The 19,135-nt window shown below is 42.9% G+C and overlaps 1 protein-coding gene across 1 annotated transcript; it reads right to left on the bottom strand.

The window, feature by feature from the left end:
• Window positions 1-4,683: 4,683 nt before the first annotated feature.
• On the bottom strand, window positions 4,684-5,413 carry LOC103679799 (diphosphoinositol polyphosphate phosphohydrolase 3-beta). The gene has a single exon (XM_008709340.2). It carries the CDS (start codon window positions 5,411-5,413, stop codon window positions 4,919-4,921), a length of 495 nt encoding a protein of 164 aa, XP_008707562.2. The 3' UTR covers window positions 4,684-4,918.
• Between the last annotated feature and the right edge of the window lie 13,722 nt (window positions 5,414-19,135).

Raw genomic sequence — 19,135 nt, 5'->3', positions numbered from 1 at the left:
TTAACAGAACATGAGAATCCATTCCCATTTTCCAATCAATAAGAATTTAACTTTCTGTTTCAATGAGCCAAATTAAGAGGAAAAAAATGCTAACACTGGCTTGTAGCAAGAGAAACATTAGCCACTCCAGAGTTTGCCAGCCCTCTCTTTTTGGACATTTGACCTCTTAGGCTAGAAGAGACAACTTGGAGCCAACATATTCTAAACAACCTAAAATTTTTCTTCCTCCTCTCTCTGTGCCTTATATACTAGCTTTATTAAGAACTCTGATAACTATCTTTAACTTTTTTATGGAAAATGTCAAACATACAAAAGCCAAGAGGAATATAGATAAGGAACAATCATCTAACCATCACCCAGCTTTAACAATTATCAACTCAAGGCCAACCTTGTTTTATTATCTCTAATGCACTTAATATCCACTTATTATGAAGCAAATTCCATATATCATTCAACCATGAATATTTAAGAATATATCTCTAGGGCTCCCTGGGTGGCTCAGTCAGTTAAGCTGCTGCCTTCAGCTTCGGTCATGATCCCAGGGTCCTGCCATCAAGCCCCACATCAGGCTCCCTGCTCAGCAGGGAGCCTGCTTCTCCCTTTCCCTCTGCCTGCTGCTCCACCTACTTGTGCTCTCTCTTGTCAAACAAATAAAATCTTAAAAAAAAAGAATATATCTCTAAAAGTGAAGAACTCTCATTTTCAATATAATCACAATAACATCATTCCAATGAATATCAAATATCAAGTCAATTTTATAATTATCTGGATTGTCTCATAAATTTATTTTAGTTTAGTCAAATCAGGATCCCCAAAATACCCATATATTACAATTGGTTGATGTGTCTCTTAAGTCTCTCTTAATCTATAGGTTCATCCTCCATTTATTTCTTTCATCCTGGTAATTCATTTACTGAAGAAACTGGATCATTTGTCCTACAGTTTCTTACAGTCTGGATTCTGCTGACATCAACTCTGTGGTGTAATGTTTCTCTATTCCCTTTTCTATAGATTAGCAACGTCTAGAGACACAGACTGATTTAGGTTCAAAATGTGGCAAATGTATTTAATAGGTGGTGTAGGATACTGCCATCAGGAGGCACACGTCTGGATGATAGAGACATGAGTAAGAATTTTTGCTAGTATCTCACAGTTGCCTTGAAACAGTGTGTGACACCTGGTATACAAAAACACATATATGCTAGACAGCAATTTAGTGTACTAACACCAGATTAGGTGGTGAATGCTTTCCCATTCAGTGTCATTATGAAATATTATTTAGACAAATCTCCAGTAATGTCTACCATATTTCAAGTGATGTCTTTTAGATACATAAAAAGACTAAGGAAACTAGGTCCTTGCACTCAAGGTCATATAACCAACCTGGTGGGAAATACAGACACATAATCATAAAAACACAAAAAAGGCCATACATGCCAAATTAGAAGTCTGTACGGATATAGTGGTAGTGTAACAACCTGGAGAATAGTCATTGTAATAAACAGAGAAATGTCCAAAACCATAGGATGAACTTGTCCTTGGGTGTGTGACAGAGCTCACCTGTGCTTCACAATTCCAATCATCATTGGGTTCACATACCTGATTCTTTCAAAGTAAATCTGAATAACATCTATGCCATTTACCTAAAAAAAAAACCTGTTTATTGGTTCATCAATTCCTCTAGGCAATAAATATTAAGAGTCTACTAATGTTCTTCAACTACTCTGTATTGGAACAGCCTTCAGTGAATTATCCAATATAGTTCCATTCTGAGGCCACATGAAAATAACAGATTGTCCCAGGTAAAATATGAAGCTAATAAATTAAGAATATACTAGTAGTAGACATTTCTAATCTGTGGATCAACAACAAATGTCTCCAAATTTTAGCCATTCTTCTAGGCCCTGAGAATAGGGGCAAGATTCAGGCTGGGTCCTACTCCTCAAAAGAGTTCATAGTCTAACAGGCCAACAATCATTCAGAAGGATGATTACAATACTAGAATGATGCTGAAAATATTTCCTGTTTTTCTTGGTGCTTCCACCAAAGGGACACTGAAAAAGAAAACTCTAGCAAGCTATTAGTACTTAGGCTCTAACACAGATTTTTCACCTCCCTTCTCCCAGTTAACAACTTTTGATAAAGGGACTGTCTTTCTTCTAACTAGCTCCATTTAAAGGGAAAGTGAGAAGAACAGCTCCAGCTTCAGAGCCCTTTAAGCCATCTGTCCCAGAAAGGCCCTAGAATATTGCTGCAACTTTACAAACTGCCTGTTCCTGCTCTTTTCGCTCTCTCTCTCTCACACACACACTTGTTTGATGTTTCTTAATATAAAAATGTTGAAATCTTTACAATTCTTTCAAATGAAACCATACAAAGGAATTCAAACTATTTATAGCCACCCTCATCCCTTTAAGAGTTAATTCTTTCAACAGCGATTTGATAAAACAAAACAGGTTTCTTAGAAAATATAATAGACATCCAGAGAAATTATGTATCAAGCACATCAGTATCACCTTTATTCCAACATATCTTTTTAAAACTTTTTAAAGAATAGGCACTTATCCAGTTGGGAAACAAAAAAAAAAAAAAAAGAAAGAAAGAAAAGAAAAACAGCATTTACAAAAACATGCTGAAAACAAATTTCTACCTCGTATTTGAAAGTCTTAATTATCTTTGATCAATGCCCTGTTTTTTTTGGGGGGGGTGTGAGCTGAAAGATTCATCTGTTCATTTTTTGTGCAATCATCACATAAATAATCCATGGGTGCTATATACTGACTCTGCAGGGAGAAAATTCCAACTGTGCATCAAATTCTTAGAGGATGTAAGTTATACACATGGTTAGGTTAGGTTAGTTATATTTTGAAAATTCTCAGGTTACAGAGAATATCTATTTAGATTATTCTAACAGGAAAGGTCAATGTGTAGAATTTAGAAAGTTTAAAAAATAAGACACATCTTTCTGTACAAAGAAACATTTTTGAAAAACATTAGATGATTCTGCATAATTTACAATATGAAATTATATAACTGGTTTTTAAAAGCTGTTGATTTTCTACTCAATCCTTTGACAATATTAATTTTTGTTAACTAAAATATGTACTTTATTCAGACATTTATACATGGCAAAGATTTTTTAAAAAAAAATGGTTGCACCAAAGTTAAAAAAAAAAAGGTAACAAGTCAATTCTATGAGGGACTGTGTTCTTTTTAAAACGTTAATATGCAGAATAACAAATTATTTAGATATTATTCACTTACATTTCTTACTAGGTTGTAGAATATTTTCTAGATCTTAGATGTTATAGGTAAGATGATATTACCCACCTATACTCTCTTCACAAAACAGGCTTTCTTCAACCTTCCTAAGAGAAGATAAGGAGTTCCAAGAAATATCTAGACTTTCAAAATTTCTTAATAGAGTGCATATAAGTGACTCCCAAAGTTAGCTGAGTGACACAGAAAAACCTATCAGTAATGATTAAAGATATGACATATTCTCAGTTGCCCTAAAAATTAGGAATGAACTATCCACCCCACAGTGCCCACTTCATGAAGTTGGCTTTATTTTTACCTACTTTTTAACGTGGCTGGGGTGGAACAGAGGAAGTTTCAAGACAGACTAAAGTATTTTAGATGGTATTCCTCGTCTCAAGCAAGTTAGCAAGGCAAATATAAGAATTTTTAGTTTGGCACCAAAAAGAGTTTGTCTTCTGACACAAAATATTTATCTTAAATCTTTAAGAGAGATTGTTCAGGTGTCCTGACAGTTTAAGAAGTCTGTAAAAGCTGAGTATCAAGAAAGGTACCTCACTGGATTTGGATCTTATCACCATATAAATTCCATTTCTATGGTTACCTGTAGGAATGTTACCTGGAATGTCACTACATTCAAATATGTGAAATAACTTTCTTTCAAAAACTAGTTTATATTGAGAGACCATGGTTGTTTTAGGATATTTGGAATGGGGCAATGAAGTTGGAAGTTGAACATACTAAATCACACTCTATGAATACAGTTTTCATGATAGTATGTACATAGCAGGATGTGTTTGGCTAACAATACATTCCCAAGAAGATATTCACAGTATAAAGTAGTACTTTACTAAATTACATTCGGGCTATATGGGAAACGGCCATTTCAAATAAGCAACAACAAAATACCACTGGTGAAAATGCTTTTGAAAATCAAATCATGTACGTAAAAGTAAAGAAACTTCTGAAAATGGCAAATTAGATCACATTACTGAACACAAAATTATTGCCCAGTGCGGAAACACCACAAGATGTAAAATTTCTTAAATACTTTTTAAATTCATATATATATATATATATATATATATATATATATGAATAATCTTTAAACCAATTCCCATCAAGAAGGGCTTGCTAGCAAGGGCTAATGCAGTGAAACAGAAAGCAAGTTAAGAAAAAAAAAATAAAGATGCCACACAACCAAGATGTTCAGATTTTAAAGGCGTTCAACTACAAAACAAACCACAAGATTGGTACCAAAAACGCACGCGTGCACACACACACGTGTGTGCAATGTAATAAAACCACAACGTGTACATAACACACACACACACACACACACACGCTAAAGGCTGGGCAAGCAGTTAAGGCACCTTTTACAAACAAACAAACAAACAACAAACCCATGTGGTTTAGGATTACCGAAATCTGTTACGGTGCTACCAAGCAGCGATTTTCAAAGCATCTGAAAAACGTGCAAATTGTCTGAAAACAGTGCCTGGCAACTGAGACAGTTTGCAAGCGTGATTCAGAGGTCTGCCAAGGAGACAAAAGAAGCCCCCCCTCCTCCCCGTGAGACCGCACAAGGAATGAGAGTGCTCCGGGCACTATTTATTCTAAGGTAGGCGTAAAGCAGAAGTCTGTGCAGGAGCGGTACATACTAGGCATCGCTCTGTGGCAGGGACGGAGCCGCGGAGTTTCCATTGGTTGGGGAACCGCCCAGCTTGAGTTTTTCCAGATATTCGGCATGCACGGGCTTGTGGCAGCGGAGAACCTTGATCGCATCTTCGATTTTGAACCACTCTCGCTTCCTCCCGATGCTAACCGAATCTTCCCAATCTTCCAGAATCTCAGTGACGGTCAGTACGTACACGTACGTTCTGTGCTTGCGGTCTTGGTTCTGTTCGAAAATGCCCAGGAGCCGGCCTAACTTCCCCTTGACTCCCGCCTCTTCGAACACCTCTCGGACTGCAGCACCGCCCGGCTCCTCCTCGGGCTCCATGCCCCCGCCCGGCACGATCCAGCGGTCAGGGTACCGACTGCTACTCACTAACAGCACCTCGTCCTCGCGCTCGCTCCGGAAGCAAAGGCACGCCGCCCGCTTCTTGAACCCCTCCGGGTCGTAGGTGCGCGTCTGGTTCGGCTTGCACTTCATCGTCTCGGCCGCCTACTCGCGTCGCTCAGTGCTGCTGCTGCTGCTGGGGTCGCCGCAGCCGCCGCCGCCGCCGCCGCCTGAGGTGCCGGGGAGAGAAAGGGCTGAGGAGAGCCGCAGGGAGAGAAGGCGCTCCAGGAGTGAGCCCCGGGAGCCCAGGGGGAGATGAGGCAGGGGCGGGGCGGGGGCGGGCGAGGTACGTCAGTCAGTTCGTCCCTCGTGCGGGCCAGAGGGTCCCGATCGCAGCCGCCTGAGTGGACGAGGCGCCGCCGCCCCCGCGCCCGCCCTCGTGCCGCCGCCCCGCCCCCGCCCCCGCCGCCGCCGCCGCCTCCACCGCCAGCGGGTCCGCCACTCCGCACACCGCCCACCCGCGGCTCCCGCGCGCGCCTCCCTCCCTCCTCAGCCGCCGGGCAGGGGTTGAGCGAGGTGAGGCGCATTCGCGTGCGCGTCCGCGTCCCCGTCCCCATTCACGTGCGCGTTCACGCTGCAGGGCGAGGGGCGGGGGCGGGGGTCTCGCGGCTCCCGCAGCGCGCGCGGGCGCGCGCGCGGCGCCTTGGGCCCACTGCGCAGGCGCCCCGCACCTCGCAGGCTGGAAATCTCTTTCTACAGGGAGTTCAATTCCCGCACTGTGACCAGGGTCATGAGCGCTTCCACGTGGGCCTTTGAGTTCACCTTGGCTGTGGCGCAGCCAGACCTTTCTCCTCATCCTCCCTGGCAGGTTGCATGAAACACAGACACTTATTTTACAGGTGATAAGGACAAGGGCATCATCATTGCCCCTAATGAATGCTACCGCCTTGTGGTTGAGGAGGGCCCGGTGTTGTCAAAATGATCCTCGGTATTCTTGGCAAGACAGTACTTACTCTTTGCTGAGTCATATCATGCCCTTTTAGTTCTTCAACAGGTTCGTCCACCTGAAAGGTAAAACAGCCAGTTATAGCTTATCAGCAAAATGGGTTTATTTAGGTGTAGCAGAGGAAAAGCAATTCGGGACAGGCAAACTATGGCACCCCACAGGGCCAGCCTGGAGATCAGACCAGAGGAACCTTCTTCTCTGGGGAAGGGGAGGCAGTTGGGACGCACTGCTGTGAAGGAAAAGTCCATTGGAGGAAAGCGACAGTTCCAGGGGCTGACGTTTTTCTCATTGGCCCCGTTGTGGTGTTTTCCTATTGGCTGAGCTTGTTGCTGGTCGAGGAGAAATTCTTCCTTCCTCCTGCTGGAGTAGGAAAGTAAGCGGCTTCCTGCTGGGAATACCAGGCACTGTTTGTCCTTGTTGGGGTGTGCAATTGACTGCAGGGGTAGGGCATGAGATCTCACCCTGCTGACCACCCGACTCCATTTTAAATGACGCTTCCTTGATTTGGGGTGGCAGGTTCCTGGCCTTGCTGGCATGTTGGCACAGCCCATAACTTAACGCTTTTCTTGAACTCCTCTTACCTAACCTCTGTTCCTCAGTTTCCTAACGGTAAACTCGTCTACTTGTTTCAGCCCTTGGCACTTGGAGTCCTATTCACCCAACACCTGCAGAGCTACCCCAAGTCACCTTTTAGGAAGTCCCAACAATCTTCACCCTCCACACACTTCCACCCTTCTCTCTCTTTCTCACTGATAGGTACGGCTTCGGGTTTTGGAAAACATGCCTATGGAAATCCCTTCAAATTTTTCAGTTCGATGTTTAATGAGGCTTTTGGTGTGGGACTCCAGCAAGGCCACCTGGTGCTCTCTCACCACCTCTCTGGTCATGCTGTCCTCTTGGCCAAGAAGTGGCCCATCACAGCCAAAGAGTTAACGGCCAAAAGCCTTCCTTCACCTTTTCATTTTTTCTTATTGTTTCCCTGCTCTAACGTTAACCTTATGGAGAAGACCTCTGATGTCCCCTAACTTTTGCTGTACTGCAGCTTAGGCTTCTTTGTCTCTCTCTTACCCAGAGACCCTCTGCTGGCATCAAGCAACCAGGATCATGAAAACTCCTTTTCCAGTGAAATAATCCTTCATCAAAGGGAAATGGAATCTGAAATGTAAGTGCAAAGGATTTTTTTTTTCAGAGAGGGAGGGAGAAGGAGAGGGTGTGAGTGGGAAGGGGAGGGGAAGAGGAGGGGAAGAGGGAGAGGGAGAGGAAGAGGGAGAGGGAGAATCTTAAGCAGGCTCCACGCCCAGTGCAGAGCCCGATGAGACCCTGAGATCATGACCTGAGCCAAAATTAAGAGTCGGTCGCTAAACCGACTAGAGGCACCCAGGTGCCCCAACAGCCCAATTCTTTTTTTTTTTTTTTAAGATTTTATTTATTTATTTGACAGAGACAGCCAGCGAGAGAGGAAACACAAGCAGGGGGGGTGGGAGAGGAAGAAGCAGGCTCCTAGCAGAGGAGCCTGATGTGAGGCTGGATCCCAGAACGCTGGGATCACGCCCTGAGCCTAAGGCAGATGCTTAAGGACTGTGCCACCCAGGCGCCCCCAACAGCCCAATTCTTAAATAACGAGTGAGATCCGCTTCCCAGGGTCTGCTCTACTCCATTTATACCCAGAATAGCTCATAAAAATGATCCTGTTCCCAGTGGCAACAGACACCTGCAATATCTAGAGCATAATAGGACAAAAATGTGTGCGTTGCATATGAAGAAAATGATAAAATGGAGACGTAAAGAGAATGAATTCAACCACTAGAGATACTGCTAGTATTGACCATATATTAATGGTATACGGATGATCAAAGAACACTTGGAGGAATGTGACACCCAGAAATTAAAAACAAACTAGGGATGTAGATATTAGCAGGCTGTATTCCTCAGTGTGCCTAATATACAAATACACAAATGATGTCAAACAACTAGAAAAAATTCCATTACAATCAGGATCTAGGCGAATAAACCTATTATCACCAGTAGTATTAACTTTTGCCTTAGGTGGTCTTCCCAGTGTAAGGAGATTGTAAAGAGAGAAAAGCATTGTTTTAGCAAAGAAGACAAAAATTTCCTTATTTCCAAATGATGTGAATATCTTCCTGGGAAAAGCCTGAGAAATGATATAAAAATGGATTTCCTTCAATGGTAGAATGAAGTATTAATATTTAAAGCACCAGTGCTTTCATGTATGCCAGCAGTAATCACATAGAAAATATAATGGGGAAATGATGGCCTTCACAGTAGCAATATCAACCACCACGCAATAAATAAAATACCAGGAGATCTTGAATGATATAGTTAGGACATTGTAGTGGGAGATGATGGAGCTCGGGCTCAGCTTCGAAAGATGGCTTGAATGAAACAAGAGGAGCTCTAGCAAAGCTGGGAGGTGGGGCAGGAGACTGGGGGAGGGGTGGCCCAACCAGGCCCCAGCCACATCACAAGTCTACCTTACAGTTAGCACGTCCTATCTCCTCGTCTTACCAGAGGGGCCGCTTCCTACTCTAGTCCATCACTTCCCCATGAGATGATGCCTATGCAATAGGTCTCTGCCAGGGGCATATCTTTTTGGAAGGGAGAGGGATAGCAACACTCTGATATGGACAGAGGTGCAGGCTGGATTCCTACTGGCAAAGTCATAGCACATGTCTGGATAAGGGGAATGCACAATTCACAGGTATGGTACAATGCCAGGAAAATTTCAAACTGGTCTTTTTTTGGTGGAATTTCATAAAATAATTTTATTATGCACCTATTAGATTGCTAATGGGGCGAGATAGCTATGACTTTTTCTACAGAAGAGTAAAAATCATTTCTGAGAGACTAGCATTCCACTGTCTGGTTCGCCCATAGTTAAAAGTATTTCTCTAATGATGAACACGGTTATTTCACAAACTACTGTAACAGTAGGCTGTTACAGTAACAACTGTAATTTGTATGTGCCTGCCTGTATCTCCTCCCACATTGCCCTTGGCCTTGGCGATGGAATTTGCTTTGTCCAGTGGAACACTAGCAAGTGTGAAGCAAGCAGAGAATTGAAAAGTGCTTACACACCAGGGTTTGCCCTCTCTTGTTGCTCTTGACACAAGATAATGACCGCGTGAAGAAGCGTGGGTTAGGTGGATGATGAGAGACCCAGGGCCCATGCATCCCCTCCACCACAGCTGACCGTGAACCAATTGCCAGAAATGTGGGTGAGACCATCATAGACCATCCAGCCCCCAGCAGAGCCAGGGGCACTGACCACAGATGCATAAGCAAGCCTTCTGAGAACAGCAAAAGGACCTCTCAGCTAAGCCCAGCTGAAACTATTGACCTGCAGAATTGTGAACAAAAGAATTGGTTGTTTAAAGTCACTACATTTTGGATGGTTTGTTGTGCATCCAAAACTGGCTGGCACAACTGGTAACTGCCACCCATCAAAATCCAACAAAAATAAGAGAGAGAGAAAATACTTTTCGTAGTGGAAATGTAACCTCTGCTTGAAAAGGAGTCTTAAGGAAAGGGATGAGGTTAAGACACGAGATATTAGTCGAGTGTGTGTGCCACGGCCTGTGTTGATCCCTGTATCCTATTAAACAGCCCGTTAGATCTTAACGAGGAGGTTACTATTTGCAATTCATAGAAGAGAAGACTTAGAGTGCAGTTTGTGTTTGAATCCAAGTCTTCACGTCTCTACAGCCTGTGCTCTCCCAGCATCGCCATGTTTTAGCAAAAGGATTATTTTGATCGAGGACTATGGTTTGTTGTGTCCTTTTTTTTTTTTTTTTTTTTTTTTGGATGGTGTTCAGAGTTGACTTGTTACGTAAGGTGTTCATTTGCTACGAGTCACTGGGTTCAAAGAAAGGTATTTTCCATCTGGATGTTCTTCTCCTCACAATGTAGTGAGAAGAACCACCTGAGAGCCTACCTCATTGCCACCAATCAAGTGTGTCACCTGGACATGTTACTTGACAACTCCAAGTTCCGTTTTTTCTGCACACATAAAATGGAATTAAGTGATGCAGTAGAGAAGATATTCTGTTTTGTCATCACTCTAGACATTGATTTTGATTTATTGATGGTCCGATTGGTTTTACACACTTAATATTTATCTACCAACAAACCTGCACAATGAGTATCAGAATCCCTCTCAGCAGATTAAGACACAGGCTGAGATGTGCTTAAGTAAGACAGTAAGTGAGGGAGCTGAGAGTCACACGTTGGTCTGTGCGACTCCAAAGGTAATCCTCTTCCTTTCTCTAGAAGACATGCCCTGTATGTTGAGAGTCGCTGACGTGCACGGTGCATGCCATTCCTGTGGTACAGACACGTCTTCCTTTCTCATTTTTTTACTACCAGGAAGGCCCAGGCCCCCAGGAGAACATAGCTCCTGTGGAATGTTCTAATGCTGAGGGGGTCTGCTGTGAGACCGACAAGTCCAATACGTATTTCTGCCTTTTTTCTAGAGTAGGAAGGAACAGGCAGATTGGAAAGTGACAGCAACATTAGAAGCATCTTCATGGGAAGTCGAGCACCTTACTTAGTGAAATGGTGGTTTACAATTCTAAGAGAGAGGGGCTCTCCAGAACAGCTCTTACCTGGGATAGAGAATGTTACAGAACTTCCCAGAGCCTTTTAGCATTCACAGCTGGAGCCAGCTTTCAGGAGAGAGACCACAAGATACCTGAGGATTTCAGGATATAGTAAAGGGAAACAGTCAAGTGAAGTGATTTTAGTAGTAATCAATGAGAGAAGATATGGTGTTTTACAATCCAAATGACCTCAAATTTAAATCTGGCTCTCTCGAGTAGTTATGCAGCCTGAAGCAAGGGAATATCTCTGACTGTATTATTTCTCATCTGTAAAATGGGGATTCTAAAAGTACCTCCCTCATTAACCTCACCTCGCCTGAAAAGGCTTTCCTGCCCATGGGTGCTCACCCTGCCCTTACACTAGGATTCAATTAGGACTCGTTTTCAATTCAGCTGGCACTCGTTTTTTTCCTCTCCAGGCTCCCTTGACTTTAGTTCTGTCACCGCTCTAATCAAGGAGCTCTGTAATGATTGGCCAGCATGTTTGTAAGGAAGTCAAAGGCTGGGAGCCAGCCTGAAACATACTTATTCCCCCTGAGTCAGCCCAGTGCCTGGAACTTGGTGTCCAGGAAGGACTGAAAATGTATTGTTTGAGTGTCAGAGTAGGACGGAAGCTGCATGGATCCAAGGCCAGTTATTACTGTACCTGTTAATTGTTTATTAGTGTTATAAAATGAAAGATGAGTGAACAGAGGCATCTCCATATATCTTTTCACTTGGGGAGGTTGGGTGGGTTGTGTCTTTCCAGTCACTCTCCACATGTTCCCAATTCGTTGCTTCTTTGTGTATCTTGGATAGTCTGTTTTCCCCTCCATCAGAGAATTGGCTTCATAGTGCATCTATACTAGATAAGTCAGTAAAAATCTTCCCCCACACGAAGTGATCGGAGCAAAGAGTCCCTCTCCAATGGCTCCCCTTGAGTAATGAGTGAATCACAGGGTGACTACAGGCCTTTTACTTTTGTGATTTTGTGAGTCATGGCACAGCTGTGCAACCAAGGGTGTGAACACAAAGCTCAACGGATGTCAAGTCCAGGTGAGGGCTTCCATACTCTCCAAGAGGCAGCGCTCCTTGATTTCTCCTGCTTCTTTGGTCACTACCTCTAGTTCCCTGACTGCTATGTGTCTCCTTTTCACTGACATTGTCCCTGTACATACTTCTCATCCAGCACCTAAACCCTTTCGAGTGCTCCTCTGTTCGTGTGTCAGAGTCAAATGCTAAATCCTCACGGAGGTCTACAAGTCTCCGCCACCCCCGATTTTATATTGCTAAATGCACTCACCTTTTCCAGCCCATCCCATATTCCTGATCCCCTTTAACTTGGCCTGAATTATCACCTACCAGACTATTGTTATTTACTTCTTTGTTATGCTTATTGCTTATTTCTCTCCCCATCCCCACCCCCACCCCCACCATAACTCCTACTTGAATAGAAGCTCCTTGATCTTAGGGATCTTTGTCTCTTGCCCACTGGTATATCTGAAGCAGCCCAGAATATTCCTGAGCACACACTGTAGTCATCCAGACCATATCTGTTGATGTAATGGACATGTCTGTCTCCTTCGCTGCACTGGGACACCCTTGAGGCAAGGGCCGTGCTCCACTGGTCTTTGTCAAGCCACCATCCAGATCGCTTTGTGATACAAGTGGAAAGGCATTGCTGAATATCTGTTGAATCAATTAACTTATTAATCTTTTGAAAGTGACACTAATAGGGAAAACATTGTGTTTCCAAACGGCAGTTGTTCTAGGAGGTGCCATCAGTGTCAGCACCACGTATGTCTCAGCTGCCATGCGAACTCTGCTAGTCAGCTGGGAGATGTTTGAGGGCTAGAAGTCTGACTCATTTTCTGTGGATCCCTCCTAGGGCTGGCACTGTTCTTCCTGCACAACAGGACTTAGAGGGGTGTTTCAGATAGCCGTTGGTTACCTGATGACTTCTGCTGTGCAGGACTTGTACTACAATTTACATAACATATGTTAAAATAAAACTATCTTTGGGAATAAAGCATAATTATATAATTCAACCGATAAAATGAAAGCAATATACTGACAAGAGTTGAAATAAATGTTGAGGCTAATGTTAAGTAATAGTGCTCATAACGATGGGCCCTGTGCTAGGCTCTTCATCGATCTTTCATTTAGTCCTAATAAAAATGCTTCAAGGAAATGCTGTCATTCCCATTTCACAAGGGAGGATGTTGAGATCAAGGACATAGTGGAAATTGCCCAGGACCTGAAAGCTGGTAGGTAGGTACTCGAGGTGGAAACTCAGGGCTCATTGATGATAACACCCCAGAAAGTCTTCGGTAGAGGCCAGCCCCGCTTAACTGGCCCCCAGCAGTCCTGTCTGGTTCCCCTTCCATTTTTCGCTGATACAGCTCTCCACAGTCTCGTCCTATCTCCCACCATTTCAGAAGCTCTTCATCCCAGAGAGCTTTCCCCTGCTCCCTTGGCCCGGTGTTGATATATTCAACACTGATTCTGGCTATGGCAGAGGAAAGATGACTGTTTCGAGTTCTCGCGAAGGAATAGAGTAATTGTTATTTACCAATCCTTCATGACTTTTGATGATTGTGGATCCTGAGGAGGGTCCTTTGCTGCGGTGCTGGTTTCCTTGTGTGAGAATCCTGTTTTTGGCAGGATGCCCTTCCCTTCCACTAAGGCATCAAACCTGCCCAGGAGGGAAGATGGTTTACTTGTCAATGGCGCTGTGCACCCACAGGCCCAGGCGCCATGAGACCAGTTCCCTCAGAGGCAAAACAGCTTTCTCAGGGTCACCAAGCCATTCCACAAATTTCACGGGCTCCTTAGGTAAAGACAACAAGGCACATACAACCGATGTTTGGTATCAAGTTGGGAAGAGGAAAAGGACTGCATTCCTTCTTTCACAGTAAAAGCTTCGAGTAACCCCAGTAAAATCAGCCTGTCCTGGAAGGATGCACCATTAGCGAGCAGCACCATGGTGGAGTAGCTATGACCAAAGGTTCTGAGCCAGGCATTATCCTCTGGAATTTGAGACGGGTAGGAAAATAGCTTTTCCTTTTCTTGTTTTCCATCTTCTTTTGGGTTACCTATTTCAAGGCGAGTTTGAAAATGAGTGGTTTTGTCAGAAGTTTTCTCACAATACAATATTCTCTCTCCTGGTAGAGGATACCAGTGAGACTCTTAGTTTCTAAGCTTCTCTGTTACTTTGATCAAATAGCTTTTTCTACCAGCCTGCATCTCAAAAGAAGTATCCTAGATGTGTTGCTCTGGATGAACTTCCTGATGTATGTAATTTCCAAAAACCTCATAAAGGAATAAGACTTGGTTTTTTGTCTGTTTCTTAACTACTGTATCAGAAGAGATCATAAAAGCTCTTTGAGGGCCTACCATGCTTCAGGTATTTTGCATATTTTGCTGATCATTTTCATAAAATTCCTATGACATAAGGACCATTACTCCAATTGCACAAATGAGGACATTCAGGTCCGGAAGGATAGATATGTTGGCCCTGACCCATGGCTAGAAAGTGGCAGAGCTGAGATTTAGGACTGCTTTCACAATCCATTGCCTGCACTGGTCAGCGTACACTGACATTAAAGAAAAAAAAAATGAGGGGCGCCTGGGTGGTTCAGTCGGTGAAGCGTCTGCCTTTGGCTCAGGTCATGATGCCAGAGTCCTGGGATCGAGTCCCATGTGGGCTTCCCTGCTCAGTGAGGTGTACTTCTCCCCCCTGCCCTGAGCTCTCTGTCTCTCTTTCTCCTCTCTCTCAAATAAATAAATAAAATCTTTTAAAAAAATTCCTGTGTTTTTGAAAGTCACCAACGTAAATTAAAATATTCTCTAGCATTGCTGTGTTATCACTGTTTACTTTTAGAGTTTTGCTCTTGCTGTAATGCTTTTCCTTTCCTCGAAATACTCAGTTTATAACATTATAGTCGGGGTGGTGGATATGGAAAGGCATATACATAACGAAGTTCTGGAAATTGTCGCTTTAAGCCATATTGTGTGCTGAAAAGTATGCTATGTGCTGTGTAGAGGCGTGGACAAATGGACGAGATTTCTATTCCTCCAACACTTCCTAGCTTCTAGAGGTGCTTGCATGGCACCTGATACTCAAAAGCCACACATAATGGTACTGATATAGGAAACATCTACGGCACTACCTGCAGATCGGAAGTCGGTGTTTTTGCTGTCAGTGTTTCTTTATGAAATAGATGAATTCAGCAAACCTTCAGCAGTGCCTACCTTGTGTCATGTAGTGTGTGCTTCATACAGGGCAAGCAAAGAGCAAATCATGGTCCCAGCACTTAAGTACCTCACAGGAAAACAAACAAAAAACGGAACGTAATTTGTGAATTAGAAGACTCCACAAGGTACATTTGCAGTGCAGGAGAGGGAGAGAGGAAGAGGAGACAAAGAACTGGACCGAGGAAGAACAGAGGCGATAGGAACAGGAATCAGATCAGAGGAACTGAGTGCTCGTGACTATGAACGTGTATGCCTGTACCTGGAAATTCTAGCCTTTGGGGACTCACAGACGTGATTCCGTATTCCCAAAAGTTTATAATTTTCACCAAAACAGTAATCACATTACCAGTCTTATATTTATTAATTAATTTCTCCAGTTCAGTTTCTTTACAGGTGTGATTTCTGCATATCAATCAGTTTGTATCTGCAAAGCCTAGGGGAATTTCAAAACCACTCCCACCAAGAGGACATTGCAGCAACTGAAAGATTATTAGAAAGGCCAACACGGATTAGGAAGCCAGGAGGTCAGCAATACACTGGCATTAGAAGCTATTGAGCATAGGCAATGGGATGAAAGTCAGAAAATTTGTATATACCACACACTTTGGTAGGCTCTGGGATTAGAGGCATCATTCAAGCTGATGCAGCTGTCTTAGTCAGAAAATCATAGAGGCAAATCCTAATCCCATTGGTCTGTAAAGATTTGTCAAGATTGTTTATCAAGGAAGTGTTTTACACAGACACACACACACACACACTTAATAAATTAGAATTGTGGAATTCAGCTAGGATCATAGATTGTTGGAGCCAGTCTGTCTGACTCTAAAGCCTCAAAGAATGTCTATGACTTCAGACCCTTTTTCTTTTTTAAAGATTTATTTATTTCAGAGAGAGAGAGACAAGGAAGGGAGCGGCAGAGGGAGAGAGAGCATTCTAAAGCAGACTCCCCACTCATTGTGGTGCCCGTCATGGGGCTGGATCCCAGGACCCTGAGATTATGACCTGAGCCAAAACCAAGAGTCAGCCGCTTCACCAATTGTGCCACCCAGGTGCCCCCAGACCCTTTTCCGGAATAATTTATTTCAGTTTAACTCAGAGCCCTTATCTGCAATTCCCCTGACTGTGCATGTCTATTGTTGCCCCGTAAGATATCCTTGGAACTGAATGTCCTGCTTTATCGAAAAGGCAGGGACTGAGTGGGCAGCTCCAGGGTGCAACTCCTTCTCACGAAGTATGGCACGCATCTTAACAGGAAATGGCCTCATGGTTACTGTTACACTTCAAGCTGTCCTTTCTTGCCTCTCTATTGCAATTCATCTTCACTACGTGAGAGTTAGAATTCTCTGCACTGTGACTTTAGCTGTGCTTATTTTAATTTGCACCTTAGAGGTACATGTGGTTATGGCTGGGGCAGAAATTATGTCCCATTCTCTCCAGTAAGTTGGATAATACAGAGAATTACCTTAACCACAACAGATTCGATATGCTAATAACAGAAATACCTGATACCAGTTTTCTATTGCTGCACAACAAGTTGCCACAAATTTAGCATCTTAAATCAACCCATATTTATTATTTCACAGTTTCTATAGGTCAGATGTGTGGCATGGATCTAGTGAGTTCTCTGCTTAGGGTCTCACAGGGCTGAAATCAAGGTGTCTGTTGGGCTGGGATGTTACCTGGAGGCTCTGGAGAGGAAGCTATTTCCCAGCTCATCCAGGTGGTTGGAGGAATCTAGCATCCATGGTGCAGCAGCATGTTGTCGGGGCTGCTCTCAGATTCTAGAGGCTGCCTGTGTTTCTCCTCATGTGGTTCTCTCCATCTTCAAGCAAGCAGTGGTGTGTCAAATTCTTCTTGTGCTTCAGATCTCTCCTGCTTCCCTTTCTGCTGCTAGCCAGAGAAAACTGTCTGCCTTTAAAGAGCTCCTGTGATTAGATTAGGCTCTTTTGGATAATCTCTCTATTTTAGGTCAGTTGTTTAGTAACCTTCATTACACCTATAAAATCCCTTTAGCCATGTAACTGAACACAACTATGCACAAGATAATTCATCTTATTCATGGTATCTGAGATTATGGTGGGAAATCTTGGGAGACCAGTTTGAGGATTCTACCAACTACAACCTTTAATAACCATCACTTAACTATTTATGAAAACCTTTTTTTGTGACCCTGATTGTCTGAATCCTGTGAACATAGCACCCACTCTTTACTGAGTTATATAATGTCATCATGTATTTGTACTTCAACAAGTGGCTTGTGCCTTCCCAAGTGTATTAGAGTTTTCCAGATGTACAGAATCAATAGCATCGTGTGTGTGTGTGTGTGTGTGTGTGTGTGTGTGTGTTTAGAGAGAGAGAGATTTATTATAATGAATTGGGTCACATGATTATGGGATCTAGGAATACCAGCATCTATGCCAGCAAGGCGGAGAGCCAGGAGAGCTCTGGTGTACTTCCAGTCCAAGTCAAAAGGCCTTAGAACCAGGAGAGGCGATGGTGTAAGTTGCAGTCCAACAGCTGCTGAAATCAGGTCTCCAGAAATTCTGATCTTTCAGTTTGAGTCTAAAGGCAGGACAAGAGCAATGTCCCATCTCAAGCAGTCAGGCAAGAGGGGTTCCCTCCTGCTTGAGGGAAAGTCAGCCTTTTTGAGCCATGTAGCCTTCAACTGATTGGATAGATTAGAGAGGCCAATCTTTTTACTCGGTCTTCCTATGCAAATGTTAGGTTCATTCATAAACCTCTTCACAGACACACTCAGAATAATGTTTGACCTAATATCTGGCCACCCTTTGGTCCAGTCAAGTTGACACATAAACTTACACATAACACCAAGCCTCTTAACACAGTCCATCAATTAATATTTATTTTTAAATTTTCTTTGTATCTTAGGTGAATACTATATTTCCATGTTTCCTAACTACATAATGTATCTGTGAATGATTTCACTTTTACTCACATGTTAATTAATTACCTTTAAGGTTATATGTGTGATAGGGAAAACAGATGCACAAGCAGTTTACATTCTTTACTGTAATGGGGAAATTTGCATCAAGTAGCATGCAAATTTAACAATACCTAATATTTATGAAATATTTACCATATTTGGTAAGTCCTTTTGTAAGCTCTGTAGTAGGTGCTTTACCTCATTTGGTCAGCACAATACCATGACGTATGTGTCATTAATAACTCCGTTTTTATGTGAAGAACTTGAACACAGAAATTATGTAATCTTTCTGTCATGACAGCTTGTAAGTGACAGGCCCAGGGTTGGAATCTATGGCTTCAGAACTGGTGTTCCTAACTAGTTCATGTGCCTATATAATTTATCGTCCAAACTAGTACATAAAATTTATTATCCGAGGCAGAATGAGAGTACTTTTATAAATTATACCTGCTCAATAGACATAAATCAGCAAATTTGTAGATATACCTAGATATACCTTGCTCACTCTGTTAGTGAAAATTCTTTTTGTTGCAAGTATTGGAATTCTCATCTAGATTGGCTAAACCAAAAAAGAAATCCATGATCTCAAGGTATTTGTAAGATCATCATCACTTTTCTTCCCTCTGCTAGATTTTTCCTGTCAGCCTACAAACTGGTGTTATTTGTTTTCATCTTTTTAAAAAAGATTTTATTTATTTATGTGAGAGAAAGAGAGACAGAGATAGTGAGAGAGAGCACGAGTGAGGAGGAGAGGGAGAACCAGGCTCCCCTCTGAGCTGGCTCCCTGGGATCATGACCTGAGCCAAAGGCAGATGCTTAACCAACTGAGTCACCCAGGCACCCCTATTGTTTTCATCTTAAAAACAAAACAAGCAAAAAACCTTCTTTTTACCTCATTCCTTCTACCACCTGCAAGACCATTTATCCTCCTCTTGACAGCAAACCTCCCAGAGAGAGTTTTCTACACACACTGTCTCCAATACTTCTCCCATTCTGTCTTAATCCCATAGCAATCAAGCTTATACACCTTCTACTAAACTAAACCTGTTCTGGTCAAGATAACATCATCA

This window comes from Ursus maritimus, assembly GCF_017311325.1.
Source record: "Ursus maritimus isolate PB19 chromosome X unlocalized genomic scaffold, ASM1731132v1 scaffold_X1, whole genome shotgun sequence".
In the NCBI taxonomy this organism is placed as follows: Eukaryota; Metazoa; Chordata; class Mammalia; order Carnivora; family Ursidae; genus Ursus; species Ursus maritimus.
This window is presented reverse-complemented; position numbering and strand designations above follow the sequence as displayed.

What these genes read in the sequence shown, in the direction of transcription:
- LOC103679799 (XM_008709340.2), bottom strand. Translation starts at nt 5,413, where the DNA reads ATGAAGTGCAAGCCGAACCAGACGCGCACCTACGACCCGGAGGGGTTC.